This window comes from Merops nubicus, unplaced genomic scaffold (assembly GCF_000691845.1).
Source record: "Merops nubicus isolate BGI_N331 unplaced genomic scaffold, ASM69184v1 scaffold27119, whole genome shotgun sequence".
NCBI lineage: Eukaryota > Metazoa > Chordata > Aves > Coraciiformes > Meropidae > Merops > Merops nubicus.
The window spans coordinates 614-20869 of record NW_008633500.1 but is presented as its reverse complement, the minus strand read 5'-3'; the positions used below and the strand labels follow the sequence as shown (position 1 = coordinate 20869).

The 20256-nt window shown below is 42.2% G+C and overlaps 1 protein-coding gene across 1 annotated transcript in view; it reads right to left on the bottom strand.

The window, feature by feature from the left end:
* The window catches only part of RAPGEF1 (Rap guanine nucleotide exchange factor (GEF) 1), an 82130-nt gene extending 62511 nt beyond the window's left edge, over window positions 1-19619 (bottom strand). The window contains exon 1 of the mRNA XM_008948277.1: window positions 19426-19619. Within this exon, the coding sequence (XP_008946525.1) occupies window positions 19426-19444 (19 nt within the window). The 5' untranslated portion in view covers window positions 19445-19619. The remainder of the gene's footprint in view (window positions 1-19425) is intronic.
* Between the last annotated feature and the right edge of the window lie 637 nt (window positions 19620-20256).

Genomic DNA, 20256 nt, shown 5'->3' with positions numbered 1-20256 from the left:
TTTTACCTCTTAATGCTGGAGAGTAAGTAGCTCTTCTCCAGCTATTTCAGAATATTATGTAGCCTAATGCAGTGACAAATTTGGAGACCCACTTAGAAGGGGATAACTAAGACTAATTTCCTCAGAGCTTAATTCTTCACTGGCATGCAATGTTACTTCTATCACCTCAGTTGCAGTGACAAATTTGGAGACCCACTTAAAAAGGGATAACTAAGACTAATTTCTTCAGAGCTTAATTCTTTACTGGCATGCAATGTTACGTCTATCACCTCAGCTACCTGTATTTAAACACTTACTATTATTTTTAACAGAAATTACCAAAGTGGGTCCTACTAACAATCAGTTTCTACGTTTTTAGGAGTGTCCAGTTTACTGATACCAGAAGCTGGTCTGTATTTCAAGAAGAAACACCTTCAACCCTAACTTACAACTACGGGGCAACAGCTGAATAGAAGTAAGCTGAGACTATATTGTACCAAAACCAAAGCTGAACCTCAGCATCTCTTCACAATCCTGCTGACACTTTTTTCTGAAACTATTCCTTAATCATTGAATAAATCTTGGTGAATTAACAGCTAAGAGTTAGGTTTTTACTAAGATCCCTTTCCCTTATCCTATCACATCCCATGCAGAGCATGGCGTAAGGTTTCAGAAGAGATCTTGCTCGAGAGCCAGGGAGGTTCAGGGTGCCACATCAATGCATCCAAAGACCACGGTCCCCTCCCTGAAAAAAGCATGTTTAAAATCCAGTGCCCAGATTCTGCGCAGAGAGACTTTAGGATTCTATAAATAAGAAATACTTTTGTGCACTATTTATATTTAATTTGACAAAGCAGCAAAACCACAACTGCCAAAGCTATTTAAGTCTCCGCCACACAGTACATGATTGTGTGAAGATCTCACCACCCAGCCCTGAAAGGTGAATCAATACTCATTTCAGCTTGTGGTACGTTGAGCAATACTTTGGGAGCTTAGGAGGTTCATTTGGAAAACAGCAAGTTGTCTGTAATGAGAAACTTCAGCTCCAGGAGGCCTCAAGACACACGGCACGGGGTCTGGCAGCCCCGAGAGGGCCGCGGGTCGGGTCAGGCCGCGCTCCATCACTCCTGGAGAGCACGGCCTCTCTGTGAGGCCGAGCCTGCTGCGCTGTCAGAGCTCCTGTGTGATTACCTCTGTGCTCTTTCACTGTGAAAAACATTCAATGACCTACTGATTTCTGTAGCGGATTTGGGATGTCATAGCAGCTGGGTTCAGAAAGACATAAATAGGTTTTTTCATATAAAAATACTTTTGGTGCCACTATTAGAAGGGTAAATATCTCCCAGATCTTCTCCGCTTAATATTATCAACTGGTAATGCTCAACCACCCCGCACAAGCTTCATCTTGGCTGGATTTTGAGAGTCTTCAGCTGGGTCCAGCCAATGAGTTAAAAAAATTACACTGCAGTAAAGCAACAAGAAACGCTGTAAATGATCCTTCAAGCCACAAACAACCACCTATAACATTGCAAACACAGAACCGACTCTGTACACATAATCTAAGTTTATTAATATTATTTTGTACTATAAGAAGCATCTACTAAGCTATGTGGTAGCCTAGGTAAAAACCTTAGTATTTGCTAATATCACATGAGATAACAAATACTTACACCTAAGAGATTATGTGCCTGAGACTCTGCAATAACCAAAAAATCCAAGGCACCTCCACAGACCTTTCTGTTTTCTCTGCTTTTGTATGAAAACTCACAGCTGGAGGGGGAAGGGGGTGTCAAAAAAAAAAAAAAAAAAAAGGAGGAAGAATTGGAGCTGGGTTGCTGCTCAGGAGAAATACCTGTGTGTTGTGGGAGGGGGCTGAGAGGAGTTGAACACTGCAGCCGTTCACTGCAGGACCTCGGCAAACATCTGCTCCCCACAAGGAGCACTCTCCCTGCAGGACTTCACAAGCAGATTTCCAATCCAAGCTTGGACTTCGTTCATTTAAGCACGTTTTGGGGAAACTTCCCTTTCCTTCCTACTCCCTTTATAAATTTACATAACAAAATCGATTTCCTTCCCTTCCCAAACAAACAAATAAATGCTGCTTTTTTTTTCCTCCTTGTCCGCATGAACTCTGCTCTGAAGCTCAACAAACTCCCAGCTACATCTACTTCTAAACTGCTGATTTCTGTGGAAGAATGGCAGATGGAAGAGCTCTCTGCTGTTTCATTTTTGGCAACTCTGCAGCCAGGGAAGTCAGAATACACTCAATGTGCCATCGGTCTTCATTATGCTGATAAGCAGCTATACAGCTATTGCAGATAGTGCAGGCCTGGAAGGCATCTCAAAGCAAGCTTGGGAAAGGTATTTGATTTGGGGAAACTTGCTTCATTAAAATGTGTCAAGAGTCCTCTGCAGAAGGCTCCTACAGTTTATATGACTTTAAACAATACCATTTCCATACCTACCCTGATATTATATATAGGAATCAGGAGAGCAGAGGAACTAAACCTGTTCCTCCAAAAATGTAAACCCAGCATTTTCCATTAAAAAGCAAAAATTTCTATTTTGAGCTCTCTCATTAGGAAATGAGTATGCATTTGCAATATAACCCAAGAAAGAAGTGCCAGCTCCACTGAAATACTTTGCCATTCATGAACCCAGTGGAAGGGGTCAGTTATAGGCCTAGCAGCAAAGCTTTAGGCTTACACCTAGACAACAGTCCAACCAAAGCCCAGCCTAGCGCCAAACAGGCATGTAGTTTTCACACAGGAATTTGCAGAATGTTTCTTTTGCCTCTTTAATGTCAAAACTGCCACCTCTGTGCCTCTGAAATGATTGTGTGATGGTTTTTTATTGTACACAGCCAGAAATTCAAGGCACAAATGGGTAAGAGGTGAGGATTCAGAGCAAGTGACACTTGTCATCAGTCACATGAAAAGCTAACGCAGAACTAACACAAACCTGTGTCAATATTGGTGGAGGACCTACCTGGATGACAGCAGCTCAATTCTTGATGTCACTGCGACTGCCATTACAGGACAAATGGACTAACCATGACCCTGAAGCCACACAATATTCCTATAATTGGCTTGAAATGCACTGCCAGTCAACAGGCAGCAGAGAGGAAACAGTTTGACAAAGCTGTCCAAGCAATCATCAGGCTACTGTGAAAGAAATGACCAAGATTCACAGCCAGTGACCCAGTATAACCAATCTCACCATCCCTAACAAGCCCTCCACATGTAACAGCATGAATGCTTACAGTCACTTTCAGTATTTCAATCCAAGAAGCCACTCCCTCATATTCTTAATTGCCTGCCACAGCAAGGTAGACGGGGATCTGGTATCTCCATAAATCCAAACTAGCAGAGAAATCATCCCCTTAATTTTCTAACATTAAGTGTACCAGGATTATTTTATAAAATGAGTAGCCAAACCAAAGTCCAACAATGAGATGATCTATTTAGAAATAATATCTCACTTAGAGGTAAAAAAGAAACACCATTTTCATCTATAATATCCATAAATCACTTTATTTACAGACTACAGCCTGGGGACCAATCTAGTGATAGGATTTCTCTTCCGTTTGCACCATGTCAGCAAATGCTCTCTTCAGGTGCAAACAAAAAGCTGCCCAAGGACACTGTAGCACTTTCACACCCTGAACCACTCATAACCCCAAAAAGTCTGCTTAGTTCAGTTAGTTATAAGCCTATTACATTTTGCACTTTCTCCCATTTCAGTATTGAAAGTGTTTAGGTGAATATAGGATAACACTGATGTGTACAGCAGCTCTTGTTCAACTTTAAACCAACAGAAAACACTCTTTATTTGAAAAGCTGAAGTCAAATGCTCTGAGCCTTCCTTCAGAAAGTGACAATGGAGCAAAACAATGGGCATACACCAGTAAACACAGTCAAAAGTAGATGCTCCTCTCCCCAGACACGTTCTGACTGTTCAGTTATACCGTGGTAGACATGGTTTGTTACAGGATTTTCACACGCCTTAGGAGCCAAGCCTGGCAGTGGCTTTTATTTTATTTTTTTTTTTTAAATTTAAATATTTTATTCCTATATATACACAGTGCTTTTAAAGAGAAGCTCTGACTGCACTGAGTTACTGTATCAAGAAACAATCACCTCCAAGGTAAAAGGTAGCAGCTAAGCATTAGAAAAATCACAACAGGAAGACGAGAAATTATATTCCAGATACAAGAGCAAATGACACTGCTTTCAAAGCATGCTAGGGGCTATACAGAGCCCACTTACTGCAGATAAGAATTCAGAATGAATTTTGGAGGTCTAATCTGAAATACGAAGAGTCATAATACTCCTGAGGGCAAACAGCTCCAGAGAGCATTGGTGTCACAGGAGGAGGCTTCTACCGAATTACCATCACTCTTACTTGAATTCACATCTTCTGGCTGTGTATTAACACAATAATTTTGTATTATCTTAACCTCAGTTTATCATTTTACCTCCACAGAAGCACAGGCCAGAAAGGGAATTCAAGAGTTCAAGCCCATTCTCTTGCTGGATCATAAAAATCACAGCACAACTGTATCACACAAAAGGTCACCCACTGGGACCTGCTGCAAAACAGGGAAATGCAGAACAAGGAAAGCAAACAAGGAAACAAAACAAACAATGAAAATCCTTAAACAAAGAAGGAAAATCTTTGAAATCATCAGTCCATCCACTGAAGTGCTGTTAATTCATCATGATCTCGATTCTTATAGCTAGTTCTACATTTTCAACAAAATACATGTCATTTTATTTTAAAAATATGACCTGCATTTGAATTTCTCACCAAGAGCACAGATGTACACAACGCTTTGCATGTTAAGCATGTGGCTTTATAGTGGCTTAAATTTCACACGTGCCCATCTTTTCAGTGGCAAATCTGTTCTGACATCGCTTATTGTTACAGGATCTAAAAAATACAGAGACACTGAGAGCTCCTAACATGTGAGTTCTGATAGCAAACAGGCTATCTACAGAGAAGCTCAACAGACAGAGGAGGGAAAAAAGAGGCCGCTCAGTCATCAGTCAGGCTCTTTTTAATCAGGCTGAAATGCTGTGCTGCAGAGAGGGGGGTCCAGGCCCTGCCATCCACAGCCCCATCGCTCATGCTGCTTTCTTAATTAGCAGCAAGTGGACGACAGCTGTCAGTAGCCTGGAGGCCACCAAGTTCTCAGCAGAAAGGGGCTCGTGTTAAGTTGGGAGCCATGGGGGCAGCCACAGAACTGGGCTGTTCAATGCATGAGTGGTCAACACACAGAGGAGATCTGGCCTCAGCCAAAATGGCATGATGATATCGAGAGGATGCTCTTCCTGCTGGCCTCAGTCTGGTTGTTTTAACACATGCCTAATTGTAATTCATTTTTAAAATTTATTTATTTATTTTAGTATTCCCATAACAGGAAAACTTAAACTGACAACAGAAGGAAATGGGAAGGCCACCCAAATGTCTCGATGAAAATACATGGGGGTCAATTCCAAGGCATGGTGTCACAACATCTTCAGAATGCTCCTGAGGTTTTAAGCATAGAATCTGAAGCACAGGAGAGAGAGGGGAGAGAAGATGTTTTACATCAACAGAGAAACTTTAGCAGAAGATACAAACTTAATCAATCAGAGACAACAGAAGCCATAACCTGAAATAGCATGAAAGAAAACAAATCCCAAAACTGTACTGAGTCATTATTATTTGTGTGTTAAATCCCACAAGCCCAAGCCATTGACTATGACCTTATTGCACCAAGTATTAGAGCAACGTGGACCAAAAAGAAATTTGTTGTCCTAAAGAGGTGGTACCTGCTGGTCAAAGCATGTGCTTAGCTGACAACACAACTCCCTGAGTCTGGGTGATCATGAAGCTCTGGATGATCAAGAAATCAGTAATTGTTTCCAGGTTGGATGTCCTGACTGCTGCCATTTGTGGCAATGGGGGAACTCAATTCAATTGTAAGCAGTAAAATGTATTATTAAAATTTTCTACTGCCCATTTGTTAATGAAAAACTACCTAACTTCAACTTCTTCAAAAAAAAAGCCAAGTTCCTTTCAAATTTGGCTTTAACATACCTAGAAAGTATAGATTTGGAGCAATTTTCTGAGCCCTGTCTGGCAGGTAGCATTTCTGCTGGTTCTAAATATATACCAGCTCTCTGAGCTTGAGCCTACACAGGGGAAGCTGGGCTGAAGATGGAAGCATTTCCCCAAGCTGCCAGTAGACTAGCATCTTGTCTAAAAAGCCTCATCAAATTAAGTGGTTAATTACAACTCAGACTTTAAGACTCTGGAAATTAGGATAATCTTCTGGGAAATTTATTAGTCTCCCACGAAAGAAATTGCAACATACAAGCCAAAAAAGGCACAGAGCTTGGAGAGTGCTAGCCCATCAAATCACACCTTGTACTAGATTCATCACCCTAGCTCCTGAAGAACACAAGGCGAGGTCTGCAACTTAATTTCAGGTTTTTGAGCTTCCATGACAGATTAGGATGAACATTACCAGGAGGTTAAATCATGAACAGTAGTCTGATGTAAAAAGTTGTGAAGTGTGTTGAGAAGAGTTGATGGAATGCCAGCTGTGCATGGACCTTCTCACACTTGACTTGCTGAATGTACTAGAGGCAGGGCCGCAAAGGGCACTGCTTGGAGAAGGTCTCATCATAGACATTTGCACAGCCACCTACATTTTGCCAGCAGATCATGGCTACAGCCTTGCCAGCCCACTCGGTTCCTCTAGGTGGCATGCTCTGTGCACACAACATTACCTGCATCTTCCCACAAGTGGCGAGATGCCACCACTACACAGCCCTACTGTCTTCCACTCTGACTACCTAATGAGATCCTCAAATGCCTTAACAACACAAACTGACAATCCACTTACAGGGTATATGGCTCCAGCAACAAACTGAAAAGAAGTTTATGGATTATGGAGAAGTAGACACCATCTGACCCAAAGTGACGAGTTCAATCATACCAGCAAATGAACCAAGGGCAGAACCTGCAGTCACTGTTCTTACCTCACTACAGACAGCACTTTCCACCACCATCCATCATGAAGTCAAAACTGCAGAATAAACACTTGCACAACACTCTAAAAATGTAAAACTCTAGATAAACACTAAGCATTACACATTTTCCTTTTTGATTCATGAAATCATTGCATCACGGGAAACTGAATCTTGGTTCTCGAAATAAGCCAGAACATCCCACATTCCCCATGGCCACCACCCTCTTGAGCCATGGCCTGAGAACAGCATTCAGCAGCTAGAGAAGCTCTACCACTTGGGCAAGATGTGTATTTATGTTCCTTTCCTGTGACTTATGTACCATTATTTGCTGTACATCTCCAGGACAACCCTGCTGAATCAAAGCCTTGTGACAGGGGCTCTCAGGCAGGATGCACTACAAGCAACTTGAGTGTACGCGTCAAAACGATCTTAACCTAACAAAGGGTAGTGAGAGGTGACAAAGAAATCATATCCTGGTATCCAAAGACAACAAGGAACAATACAAAATGAAGAGCAGTTCAAACACAGAGCTCAAATGTAGAACGGAGGAAGTAACTGAGTAACTTGGGCTGGAAGTATCTCAGACACTCCGCTAGGAACCGACTACATTGGGTTCACTCATATAATACAACAGCTACAGGTGAAGGGGTTTCCCCCTTCAGTGGCTTCTCTCTGCACACTTGGCTCCCAGACAGGTTCACATTTGGAGCACAGCTCTTGCTCACTGCTTTCATTTGTGAGCTAAAGGTCAGCAGTTCTGCCCCAGCCACCTGTGCCCACCAGAGCCCAGTGTCTCCTCGGCTGCTCACAGCCCACGCCAGTCGTAGTGGTTTTGGCCAAAAGAATAATCCCTTTTTCCCACAAAATATCAACTACAGACAGTCACTGAAATGTCCATTAACTCAAAAGAAACTCTTTTTTTGGTGGAAAGCTATGGGAATCTATGTATCGGTCTCAACAGAAGTCAGCTCTGTGATTAAAACCAGAGACAGACTGTAACAAAAAAGTCCCAACCTTCCAATTAGGAACCTCAGGACAGGGATATGGCTGCGTGTCAAGGGTGTGCCCTGTCTAATGCTGGCCTTGGTAGAAACCCAGTCTAAGTAACACTGATGCCACAATGCTAGGAAATGGCTAAAAGCCATGGAGCCAGCTGAGATGCCTACTTACAAAAACTGCTACATTAACTCAGCGTGGGATAAATCAAATAAATTTGTACCCTGGAGCAAGAGTCTGGGGAGTGTTCAGACAAGCCTTTACAAACACTAACTAGCCTGAAGTTAAATACCTCTCTGTAAACTATCCTATAGACTTTGATACTGTAAGAACCTGAAACTTTTCCCAATATAAAATTCCAAGCAAGTGAAAATAAGAAAGCAGGTCCTGATACAGCTCAGCCACACTTTGCTGCTGATCATTTAAGCTCACATTGCTTCCTACTGATATTAAGACTTTCACAAGATTTTTCATACAGCTTACTCATAATGAACAGCTGCTCTGGCAACTGCTGGAGTCAGCATGTACTTCCTGCCTCGAAAGCCACCAATCTATCTCCATACAGAAAATCATACTCTCTTTAAAACCGTTCATGATAGGGTTTAGATATCAACTGGCTGTATGCCACCGACACTCCCTTAAACAATGGTTACACCCTCCATACAGCTAAAAATGAAATAGCTCAAAAGGAAGACGTTTTAGACAAGTTCCCAGGGTAAAACACATCTGAGAAGCACTAGTCTGGGACTGACATTGTTCTACCAGAAGAATAAATATCTGAGTCCAAATCGTATTTCCTTCACCACCTTCCCAGCCTCACACAAGACTAAAACCCATCTGAGCTTTCCTTTTGCACTTCTGGTGTTCTCTAACAGAATGAAATCCCAGTATCTTAGAAAGCTGTTCACTAAATTAGAAATGCTGCATGTTATGATTTATCCTTTTGTTAACATTGCTCAGAGCACCAGGGAGACCATTTCCCAGCTAAGGAGAGGTCTGAAACGTTTCGATGTTGACTTTATGCTGAGTACAGATGTTGAGTGATCTGCCTGAACAGCAAGTCCTCAACCAGAGAGATCTCCTTGTGTAGCAATGCTGCTTACAATGCTGCCTCAGTGAGGCAGGGTGTCAAGACAAACATCATTGTATTAATTGCATCTGTTGATTAACCAGCCCAAGAACAGCCTTGTTTCAGTCACAGGCTAAGGCAGTACTGAAATGTCACTGTAAGTGTTGAGATGATGAGTCAACCAATAAAATACAAAAGCATCTGTAAGGAGACTCTCACTAGAGTAATTTGATAAGCTGCAGAGCTACAAAAAACGATGGTTTTAATTGACATAGCTTGCTCATATAGTCCTTAACTTGGTCTTATGTGTCAGTCTTGGGTTTTTTGCAAGTTTTCCAGTCAAAGGCAGGCAAACACACCATGTGCTGTTACCTTTGCAAAGATGAAAGACAAGCAAACACGCACAACCAGGATGAAAATAGTTTTAAAAAGTCATATTGGATACTAATCCTTCTCTCTTGAGGAGTTAACCATGGCTCTGCTCTGTATTTTGGAAGCTTTCCTTCACCTTGTGCAGTGAAGGACCTTTCAAACCACCATGTAAATATAACACTGGAGGCTCAGGGGTCACACACCACTGGCCAGCTCCTCCTTCTGTTCTTACTTGGCTGAAATATCTCCGCAGTGCCATGTAAGGTCAGCAGATTCAGGTTACTGAAAGAATGACATTTTAAACCTGATATCTCTCTCATCCAAAACCATCTGCAATTCATCTTTTAAGGCTGAGATTCTGAGGGAATTATCCACTAATCAGTTTTTATCTCCAGACTAGGTCCTTATGCTTGCAGCTACTCAAGAGCTCAGGCTGGCGGAGATTTTGGTTCCCTCCACTCTCAGTGGAGGCCGTGGTAACACAGAATAGTGTCCCACAGGAAAGGCTTTAAAATACACTTGATGGCAACTCCATGACAAACGGCAGGTCTGTGCTAAGGAAACTGGCACCAATTTACCCAATGACACTTCACGTAGCCACGGTACAGGGACTTAAAGCAAAGCCTTGGGTTATGAAGCCTGGCTGCTACTCTGTTCAATATTTGTCACAGTCAAGTGTGAAACTCAAGAGAAGCATGTGGTCAAGTGAGTCAATACCCTGGGTTCTGCAAGTCCTTCTCTCCTACTTATTATAGCTCATCCTTTTGCTGCAGCCCTGACCTGTTCCAGCAAAGCATTCCGTACCGACTGCTCCTGGGCTATGAAAGCAGCTCCTTCCATTCACTCACCCACACTATGTACCAGCACAAAATTCATCTACACCTCTACCTCCCAGAGCAGACATCCCTCTTCACAGGGGCTTCAAAGATATGCCCTTCACGTGCAGTTATCATGCAAAACCCCCCAAATCTAGGCAGATCAGTGACTCCTGCATTTCCCCCAGAAGCCAAGGAAATTACTGCAAAGCTTGTAGTTGGCATCAGGAAACCCAGCAACACAATAATTTTGGCTTATCTAATTTTCAATCTTGAGGACTACGTAAAAACAAACCCAAACAAAACTCAATTGGATTTTTCCTGAGAAGTAAATTGTTGAACTGGCCAAAAATCATATTCTACGCTCTGCAGAAGAGAAATTCTGGAGATTCTTCAGCTGGTATGATTTGGGGTAAAGGGCATTTTACAGCTGTACAAGTGAGAATATTTTGGGAAAGAGAGATGTTTTTAATTCCCACTAGTTCACTTAATAAAATCTGAACACCATAGCTTAAAATAATCCTGACAGACAAAGCAGGTCAGACCTTCCTACCCAATACAGTACAGCCACGTACTGCATCAAAACTATTCTCTACCCTCTCCTTGGGTAAAAGAGCAGGGATGGAGAAGAAGAAATCACTTACACAGAGGAGCAGAAACCTCTCTACCCAGACCCATTTGTTTCATTCTGCAAGTATTGACAGATGAGTAATGAAAACTGCCGCAGACACAGGCTCTTCTTCAAGGCAGCAGCAGTTAATAAACCACAACCACAGCTGCAAAAATACTCAGGAATTTAACTACATGACTCCTTCAAGGGCACAGGACTGCAGGAGGAGCCAGGTTTTGTGCTTTGTTATCATCCCAAAGGTTAAGATCATAATGTGCAGCATCAACACAAACCTGTGTTCCTTTTCTGGATGTAAACACTCAGAATAACAATTTCATTACATGTGTACTACTGAGTACTAATATTTCTAGCATGATTTTTTTCTCTGCTGTAATAATATTTGCAACTTAGCGTACTATGTTGCCGGAACTTTTAGATGTGAAGTATCTCATCTGAGAAGCACTAAATAATAAAACCAAATAAAAATAATATAATAATAAAGCCCACAGCCCGTTAGCTCTGCCCTCAGGACAAGCCACAGCACTGGTGACATTGCTAGGCATGGTGTTTACCATGAGTTACCACCTCTGGATGCCAGACTTGGATCAGGACCTCTATAAACAGCCACAGTAACAGCACAAGCATGCTGGGAATGATTTCAGAACCAGTTGTGTCTGCGCTTGATGGGGGAATTCTATTTGGATATTGGCAGTGGGGCTCCAACAGACTGGATGGCCACTGGCTGGAACGTTAGATGCTATACTTTATACCAACTCTAAGTACTTGCAGAACTTGAGAAGCATCAGAATAATGACACAAGCAATCAACAACCTTCTAACCTAATTTTTGTTGTTACTAACACCTTGTTGCCAGACACTCTTACGTCTTAGTTTTTATAAACTCATCTGCCCAGCTGCCAGAAATAATCCACTGGACATTTCCTTAGCTTTCCCTTCTCTGTGTTGTTACCCTCAGCCAGAACAAAAAGTGTGAAATACACATTTGGCTGGTAACCCTGAACACAGGTAATTGTGGTCTACTGCCAGGTAAGCATTTTTTCCATACGCACACAGTAAAAACCCACAACAATCCCAACAACCTCACTGGTTACACCAATGTCTGGTCTGAACGATGGTTTTGATCCCTTGGACCTTGGCTCTCCCAGGCTGCCAGCCAAATGGAAGCTCAGAGAAGTTCCCCCATGTGCCACTTGCGGTGTACCCGACGTCCCCAGGGAGCCCTAGAAGCATTACAGTGAAATGTACACCTCAGATTTGAGGTCTAATGAACAAGGCTGTAATTCAGGGTAAAACCTAGGAGTAAGAGCTGCCAATGCATATTTAAACAATTTATACAAGAGCTTTCAGTTGAGACAGACAGGAGCAAAACCATCTTTATTTAAAGACGACCTGGAAATACACACAGACAGTAACACAAACCGAATTCTCTCTTTGCATGGTTCATGAGGACACTGGATGGCCAAATGGAGTATGGGACAGCTACCTCTTCCCTTCTGCCATAATGAAGGCACTCTTTGTTGTCTCCTCATTCTACTCTGTCATCGACAGAAAATGTGTAGAAATTTAAATAAATTTCTAATATTGTTTCTCTGCAAAGTTTGATTGAAATGGGCCAATAGGTCCAGGATTTCTAAGAGAGGAGAGATGAATCATCACTATTGCCTTATGAAAAGATGCCATAGATTAAGACATAAGAAGCAAGCTCACCTCTGGGCAGATGCGTCAAGTTAGGCATCAAGACTCAGTGGTTCTTCTTTAAAGGTCTACTGTACACCCAAATATCACAGAATTGGCCACACTTGAGGGAGACAGCTCATAGTAAACAATGAACTTTAAATACCACTCCTTATATTCATTAGAACATTTTAACAGGGTGGTTCTACAACTTTCTGAAGTGTCTCTGCTGTAAACTGCAACAGACCAGAGCAGGAGACAGAAGTGCCACGGTTTCCAGCAACAAAGAGCAAACAGCTATTCACAGGGTGAACAGAAAAACTGAGTTGAAAACAGAGAAACTCCCCACCTCAGTTTCTGTCAGTTATCTTCTCCCAGATATTGCTCATAAAGAGAGTTGGTTTTTTTTTCTAAGTCATGTGACTTTCAGATGCATAAAGGTTCTGGGTACTGCAAACCTCTCCCATCTAGCAGCCCTTGTCAAACAATCCCAAACAGCACAAGAGCAAACTCATGCCCTGCATCAATCCTACCATGATCCATCAAAAATCTGCCATCAGCCTTAACATACCATTTCATGTGACCTTTGCAAGGATATTTATGCACACAAACCAACTCTTGCACAAAACACTGCTTTGCTTTTTCTGCAAGTTCCTATAAATTCACAGATGAGCTCTAAACCTGTTGACAGGCCTCCCTAGTTCCTCAAATTTATCATTCTTGCATATAATTCTGTTTAAAGCTTCTTCTAATTAGAAAAGCAGAAAACATACAATTAAAAAAATTCAGATGGAAAAAATATATTCAAAGAGGGATATTGAATACCTTTGTATATGAAAGCTGCAGCACACATCACTTCCAACAATTCAATGTCAGGTTTCATCGTTAAGCAAAAAGTGGATGGGAACCAGCCACACGTTATCTCCCCATACCTAAATTGACCAGTTTAGTGCAGTCAGAGCACAGAACAAAAAGGATAATCTATCACCCAAAGAAAACTGTGTCTTAAACAGTTCTGTCCTGCTAACTGAAGCCTGCTGTCAGATGGACCCACTGAGCACTGCTATCTAGAACTGGCTGGGATGTACTACACAACCAGAGCTAAAATATTGATTTCCCTGGGTGCCCTTTATTACATGACGTTTGGTTCGTAAAGGAAACTTTCTAAAAATGGAATTAACTCCGGAGGCAATTTTACAACCTCTTGGGCAGTGTGGACAGGGCAGATTGCTAGGCTGAGAAACACAATAAAGCATCACCCCATAAGGGTTAAAACAACCCGTGCTGGGCACTGGGAACACATACCTTTTGCTCCCAATCTAATTATTAAAGACTACCTCCAATCTATGGTTTAAAAGATGTAGAACTACATACACAATCTCTTGGTAAAAGTCTATCAAAGGTTCACCAACCAGCCAAGTTGCAGCATCTGCTTACTCCAACTTTACCAGCTGTAGAAAACTATTCATTGATTTTAACCTCTAATGATTTTTCCTTTCCAGAAGCCTAAAAAGAAAGTTCTCATCTACTTTCTTTCAAGCCCCAAGATTTTTGTACATGTGAGGGATGAAACTGAAGATCTTGTTTGGAATATAAATGGGACTGTTTCAATGAATATGTTAAGTACCTAACAAAGGGCATCCCCACATGAAGCCTTCAGAGAGAAAGAAGGAGAGCACAAGAGTGCAAGCAAGCTTTAACCTTTCTCCTTCAGCAGAATAATGAATTAGTATTTCTTCAGAGGCACTGATGGCCACAGCAAGATGTTAACTTACATCACAAAATGGACAGCATATCATGACACCAGAAAAGCTCTACACAAAGCAGCAGTGACCATCACCCATGTAAAGTATCATAATAAAAAAACATGTATTTGCTCAATTCAAAGAGCCTCAGCCCCATAATTAAGAAATCTCTTCTCTGGATGCCACTCAAGCTCAATCGACCCTCTCAATAGTATAAATGGGAACCAAAAAAATGAAAGAAACATGAAACCAAAATTCTAGCCAAGGTTTGGAATCTCCATCTGTTGTCAATTCTCAAATCTTTCAGATTGCTTTCCTAAATATGATAAAATAGAAAGCAAGTGCAGGAGAATCGATCTCCCAAATACCACAGATATCACGTCTCCCACAACACTAAGTGAATGTCTTTTTCTTATACATGTTTTCATTTCTTCCTTGCTTGCAACATGAAAGCATTACCTTACAAGTTCCAGAGGTGAGCTATGGCAGCAACTGAAACAGCAAACAGATTTAACAGCATGAGACTGAAAGCTGAAGAGTTTTAACTGAAACACACAATGCAAAGTAGACCAATAATTTGATCCATTGACTTTCTCAGGTAGCTTCACAGAATACATGGGGACATTGTTTCTCTCTCACAGAGATGAAATTGTTTATTTTATCAGTATCAATGTCAGGAACCATAATCACAGAATGTTAAGGGTTGGAAGGGACCTCAAAATACCATCGAGTCCAACCCCCATTGGAAGAAGAGATGGGAGAAGTATTTTTAAGAGTGGATGCTGTGGGTCAGGTGACACAGCTGGAAATTTGTCAGGCTGCAGTAACGTGAACAGCAGAACTGCAGAACATTCCTTTGGCAGCACGTCCCAACCTGCAGGATTCCTGCAGCTTTTCCGGATTGCTGAAATCCATCTTCTGTCTCTTGCCTTGGAACAGACTCCTGTGAAAGCTGCTGGGAGCCTCCTCCTCGCCCGTTTTCCCTCTCTGTCATCTGGCTGTCCTCCTATCTGCTCGTCTCGCACGCAGCTCAGCCCACCATCCCCTCCTAACATCTGTGGGTGGGGCATCCTCTCGCTCCTTTTCTGGTCTTGCCAACCATTCCATCATTTGTGATGTCCCTTTTTTCTTCTTTGGCCACCTTTTTATACACCTTGGAGCTCTGGGGCTGCAGATTCAAACTTGCAAAAGTGAATAAATCTAGTTTTTCTCCAGACAGCTCTCCCTTTTCTTCTAATCTCTACAAAAGCACTGAGAACAACACATTTTTCTCCTGACCACCCTCTCATCCCATTATTTTCTCTGATATTTCTCAACTGTACACCTAAAAGCAAGTTGGGTTATCTAGACAAGTAACAAAGCTAACATTCTTGCAATAACTATGTGATTTTAATACTCCTTCCATGACCATGGCTGAACCCTATAGTTTGTCAACATTAATATTAAGGAAAAATCTGAGACATAACACCAAAGCTGAATTTCCCAAATATTCAGACACTTAACTCAAGAATTAAATTTCCCATTGTTTTCAGAGAAAGAAGCCTATTCCATCACAAATCTGAGAAGCTGAAGGATCCCTCTCTATGCACAGGTTTTTCTCCAGATAACGTAAAGCCTCCACATGCAGAACACAGACTGGAAGGATTCATTTCACTGCTAAGCAACAGTACACAGAGGTCAAGGGTTCTGCAAGCTGGCAAAAGACCCCAAAACTCCAGATCTCTAGTTTCAGCAGAAAAATGTTGGGATGAATTATCTTGGAAAAAGGAACAAGTGTAGGTATCCTCTACAGGTATCCAAACTGTGCAAAATGATGGGTGTGGTTAAATCACCTTACCTGTAGCCCTAACATACTTTGGTGGTTCTAATACATTACAAAGTTTCTGGAGTTTTATCTGGCACAAAGACATGAGATGCTCTGTACCATTTTACCGTTGCTGGGGTACCAGGATTTTCCAAATTTGATGCTATGGTAACAATTTCAGCTGTCACCTCTCAGTAGCCCAGCTGAGAACTACCTAAACATCTCCTGTAAAACACATAATGACCAAGTGCATTAATTAAATCTGATCAGCCACCAAATGCCTCTGTCAAGAAAAGGTGTAACACCTCTCTTGTTTCTTCAAAACAAAGTCTAGGAAGTCAATGCTCCATGTTCCTCCCCTTGCAGTTAAGATACTGGAAGCTTCTGAACTGAATGCTCTCCCTCCAAAGGATTTGTAAGTCAACAGCAAATCTCATTTTGCCAATTCCACCCAGAGTCATCCAACAACAGAACAAATAAGGTGTTCATGTATAATTTTTAACAGAGACCCACACCACTGCACCAGAGTCTATCTGCACTTACAGGTGGAGTTACTACAGTATCAGCTGAGGCATCAACAACTCAAAACTTCCAAAAAGATGAACAAAACCCCCAGGAAACCCGAAAAAGCAGTTAGAAATTGAGTCCCTTCCCTAGAAACAAACACCCAGGTTTCTTCCACTCACGCAATACACTGCAGCAAGAAAAGCCATACTGAGAGCCTGCAGGTCCCTTACAAATAGGAAATACTCTCTGCAAGTGAAACAACAGACCTAGATGTGGGATGTTTGTGTTATGATCTTGACTGACAGTGAACTTGCACTCATCTCACTGCTTGCCAGAAGGTCAGCAAGAGCCAGTAAGAGTTACCACCACATAAAAATCACACCAATAGTTATATTTAGTCATTGCGGTCTAAGGAAAACGATTCCTTGCACTGAAAATAAATTTAGCAATTGTTTCCAGTTTCTGCTTTTTCACTGACTAAGGCACAACGCAGCTGCCTCACATTCCAGTAGGCTTCAGCTGTCTTTTTTCTCCACTCCTTGCCCTCCTTCTTACAACCACTATGACCACCTCAATCTTGCAGCAGTTATCCCACAGGCTACAGTTCTGAACGCAGTGCAACAAAGCACCTGTCCAGCCCACGGCCACTTGGAAAAAACACAAAATCCTGCTCTCTGTGCCACTTTGTAGGAAACACTAAACAGGGATTGTTTTGTACCTGCATTTTGCCTCCACACAAAACTAGACTGAGTTGTTCATGCTGTTAAAACGAGCTACAGTAAAACAGACATGATGCTACTATCCGAGCAGCACGTAGTAGGAGATGCAGCAGGTGCTAAAAGCACAAGTAAGGAAAAATTGGAACAGAATTGCCTTTAGGAATGTGCAGTGAGTCTTTAGAAGAGTTTAATTTTCAGATTCCAGCACAAGACATTTCACAGAGAAGTTTTATAATGACCCAAGAGACGATGACAGTTCAAGATATATCCTTCCCAAAAATAAGATTCCCAGGAAACTTCATGTTAATACAAACACATTTCACAGATGCACAATTCAGATTCATGTAAATTGGCATGGAGAACTCTGGACAAATGTTAAATTCCTATAAAGATAAGAACAATCTGGCCCCAGAACTGTTTCTTCTATTTTGCCATTTTCCTTCATAACAGAGTTCTCCTGGGATTACCCCTGGCTGTTTATACCACCAATACTAAGGGATGAGACTTCAGAGGTGAATTTGCTTATCAGGCAAATGCTTATGAGTAAAAGATGAAGACAACAGCATTTTCAGTCTGCTGGGAATAAATACATCCAGTTGAGTCCTGAGCAGAATACAGATTACTGACTGCACTCCAGGTAGCTGACGCTTGGAACAGTTATCTCAAACAACCTTTAGCAGAGAGCTATTGAAGAAGCAAGTTTACATGGGATATAAAAAACCTGCAAGAAATTAGAACATTAAGATTGAAAACAGCAAGTAGAAGAAGCCCTCAATGTATGGCACCCATATGTTCTTTGGTTTTAATAAAGGGCATTCTTGAATGGACCTGCTTCATGGAAGAGCTTTTGAGGATGTCCAACTGCTCCCTTATTCTCCCCGAATTGATGCAGAACAGTTCAGCTCCCTGGAGCACATAATCCATCAGGTAAATAAATACAGGAATTTGGGTATTGGGATGCTAGCAGGAAACCCAGGTAGAATCTGTGACTTTCTCCACTCTTTCTTGGCATCCCTTTTCCAGATTTTAGATCTAAACTACAAGACTACCCACGGTGAGAGAAATATTTTCTGAAAGCAAAGATGAGTAAAGAAAAACCAGCACTGGATGACATCCCTTCTCTTCAAATCTGTGAGGGTTCTGCTTTGAAGAATTATTTGGAAGTCTCTTGGCTGGAGCTGAACAAAACAGGGGCTCTACTCTAGTGAACACAAAATACACCGTCTTATTCTACCTTGCCAGCTGGCTCCCCTTCCACTCCAGAGCAGTGCTCTCAACTGCTCTACGGTGACCCTTCTGTTGATCAAACAGCTCCAGAGGGAGCCTTGTCTGCTCTGCCTTGGTGGACAGCACGGTAGCTGTTATCTCTAATCATTTATTATTGGTTTTTATTAAGTGCCAACAAGGTGTTTCATTTAAGGACGCAGACAGCAGATGTATTTTAAGATCTCAAGGGACCTAACCCTATAAGGTAACACTTTTTTTCCCAACAGCATGACCAGACAGACATGAGAGTCAAACGAAGCCCAAGCCCATTCCCAAGCCTGACAAGATGTCCTGTTATCAGGCAATAGTCTACTTTATTTACAACATAATGAGGTCTGCATTTCTTTCCGTTCCCATAAGTGAAAACCAAATTCAAACGTACACAAACACACAGACCTTAGACCTCACAGCATTTGTTTCAGACTCTGTATCCTTTGTTCTGCTACTGAATACATTTTGGCAAATATTACCCCAGAATTACTGCGGTATTACAGTGTGTTTATTCGGTGATGCTATTAACCAAACTGTTTGTGTCAATCAGAAGTTCAAACACTCAGAAACAGCGACTGAGGCTGTACTGCACAGCTGGCTTCCAGCCCTCCTTCCCTCCCCTTCCCCTCCAGTTTATACTTGGACTGGATTTTTTTTTTTTTAAACACCCTTCTCAGAGAAATGAAAGTACAAGCCGTTGAAAGAGGCCAGTCTGCAGATTTACAGTTTCTCTTGTTCAGCAAATCATCACCATAACACACACGGACTAGAAAGAACGCCTCCTCACCAAGGCTTCCCCCATCGCACCTCCAAAACCGTACGTTTACGGCACTGACCTGGGGCTGGATCCTGCATGATGTCTTGAGTTCTTCAATGGGAGTTCAGTGTGTTGCAAGGTCGGGTCTCTAGGCTGCGCAGCGTATGGGTTTTGTGTGGCTTTTTTGGCCTTTCTGTTCTATTGTTTATGGAACCACGCTGCGTTTGTGTGTGTCTACAGAGTCATCTTCCCGCGTGTGAACTCTTCCCGCCGCTTCGCTGGTGTGGAGGGATATTTACTATTCTCACAGGGTTATTTACTGCACGCGAATAAACAAAACGTCATCACTTATTTATACATCTGTAATTACTGTCTACAGTGCTATCAGCATTCACTACAACCCCAAGGCAAATTCACCTCTAGCACAAACAAGGGGCAGTTATTTTAGAACTGGCTCCAGGTTTGGATGTGCTACCAACACCTTCCTCGCTCAGGTACCCACTTCCCGGCCAAACAGTTGCAGCGATGTACCAGGGAGCATTGAAAAGACACAGCCAGAGTCCCAAAGCAAAGCGTTACGCTGCGACACCACGTCAGGGATCGTGCAGCAGATTAACCTATGATATTTCTAGAATAACACTTGTCCCGTGATGCGATGAACACTTGCTAGACAGTAACTTAGTGCTAAGAGCTGGAAACGTGCCTACGTGCTGCACTTCGAAGCCGGCTGCCAGGCAGCCCGTCGGCCTGTCCCCCAAGACTGCTCCAGAACCCGCACCACAGGAGAACAGATTTGGATACAGCACAGCGCAGAAGCCACGACAAACCCAGGATGGAATGATCCAAGCCAGGAACCACTGCTGCCAACTTTACTCCTTGGGAACAGGAATCTTCCCCAAGCCTGATGCTG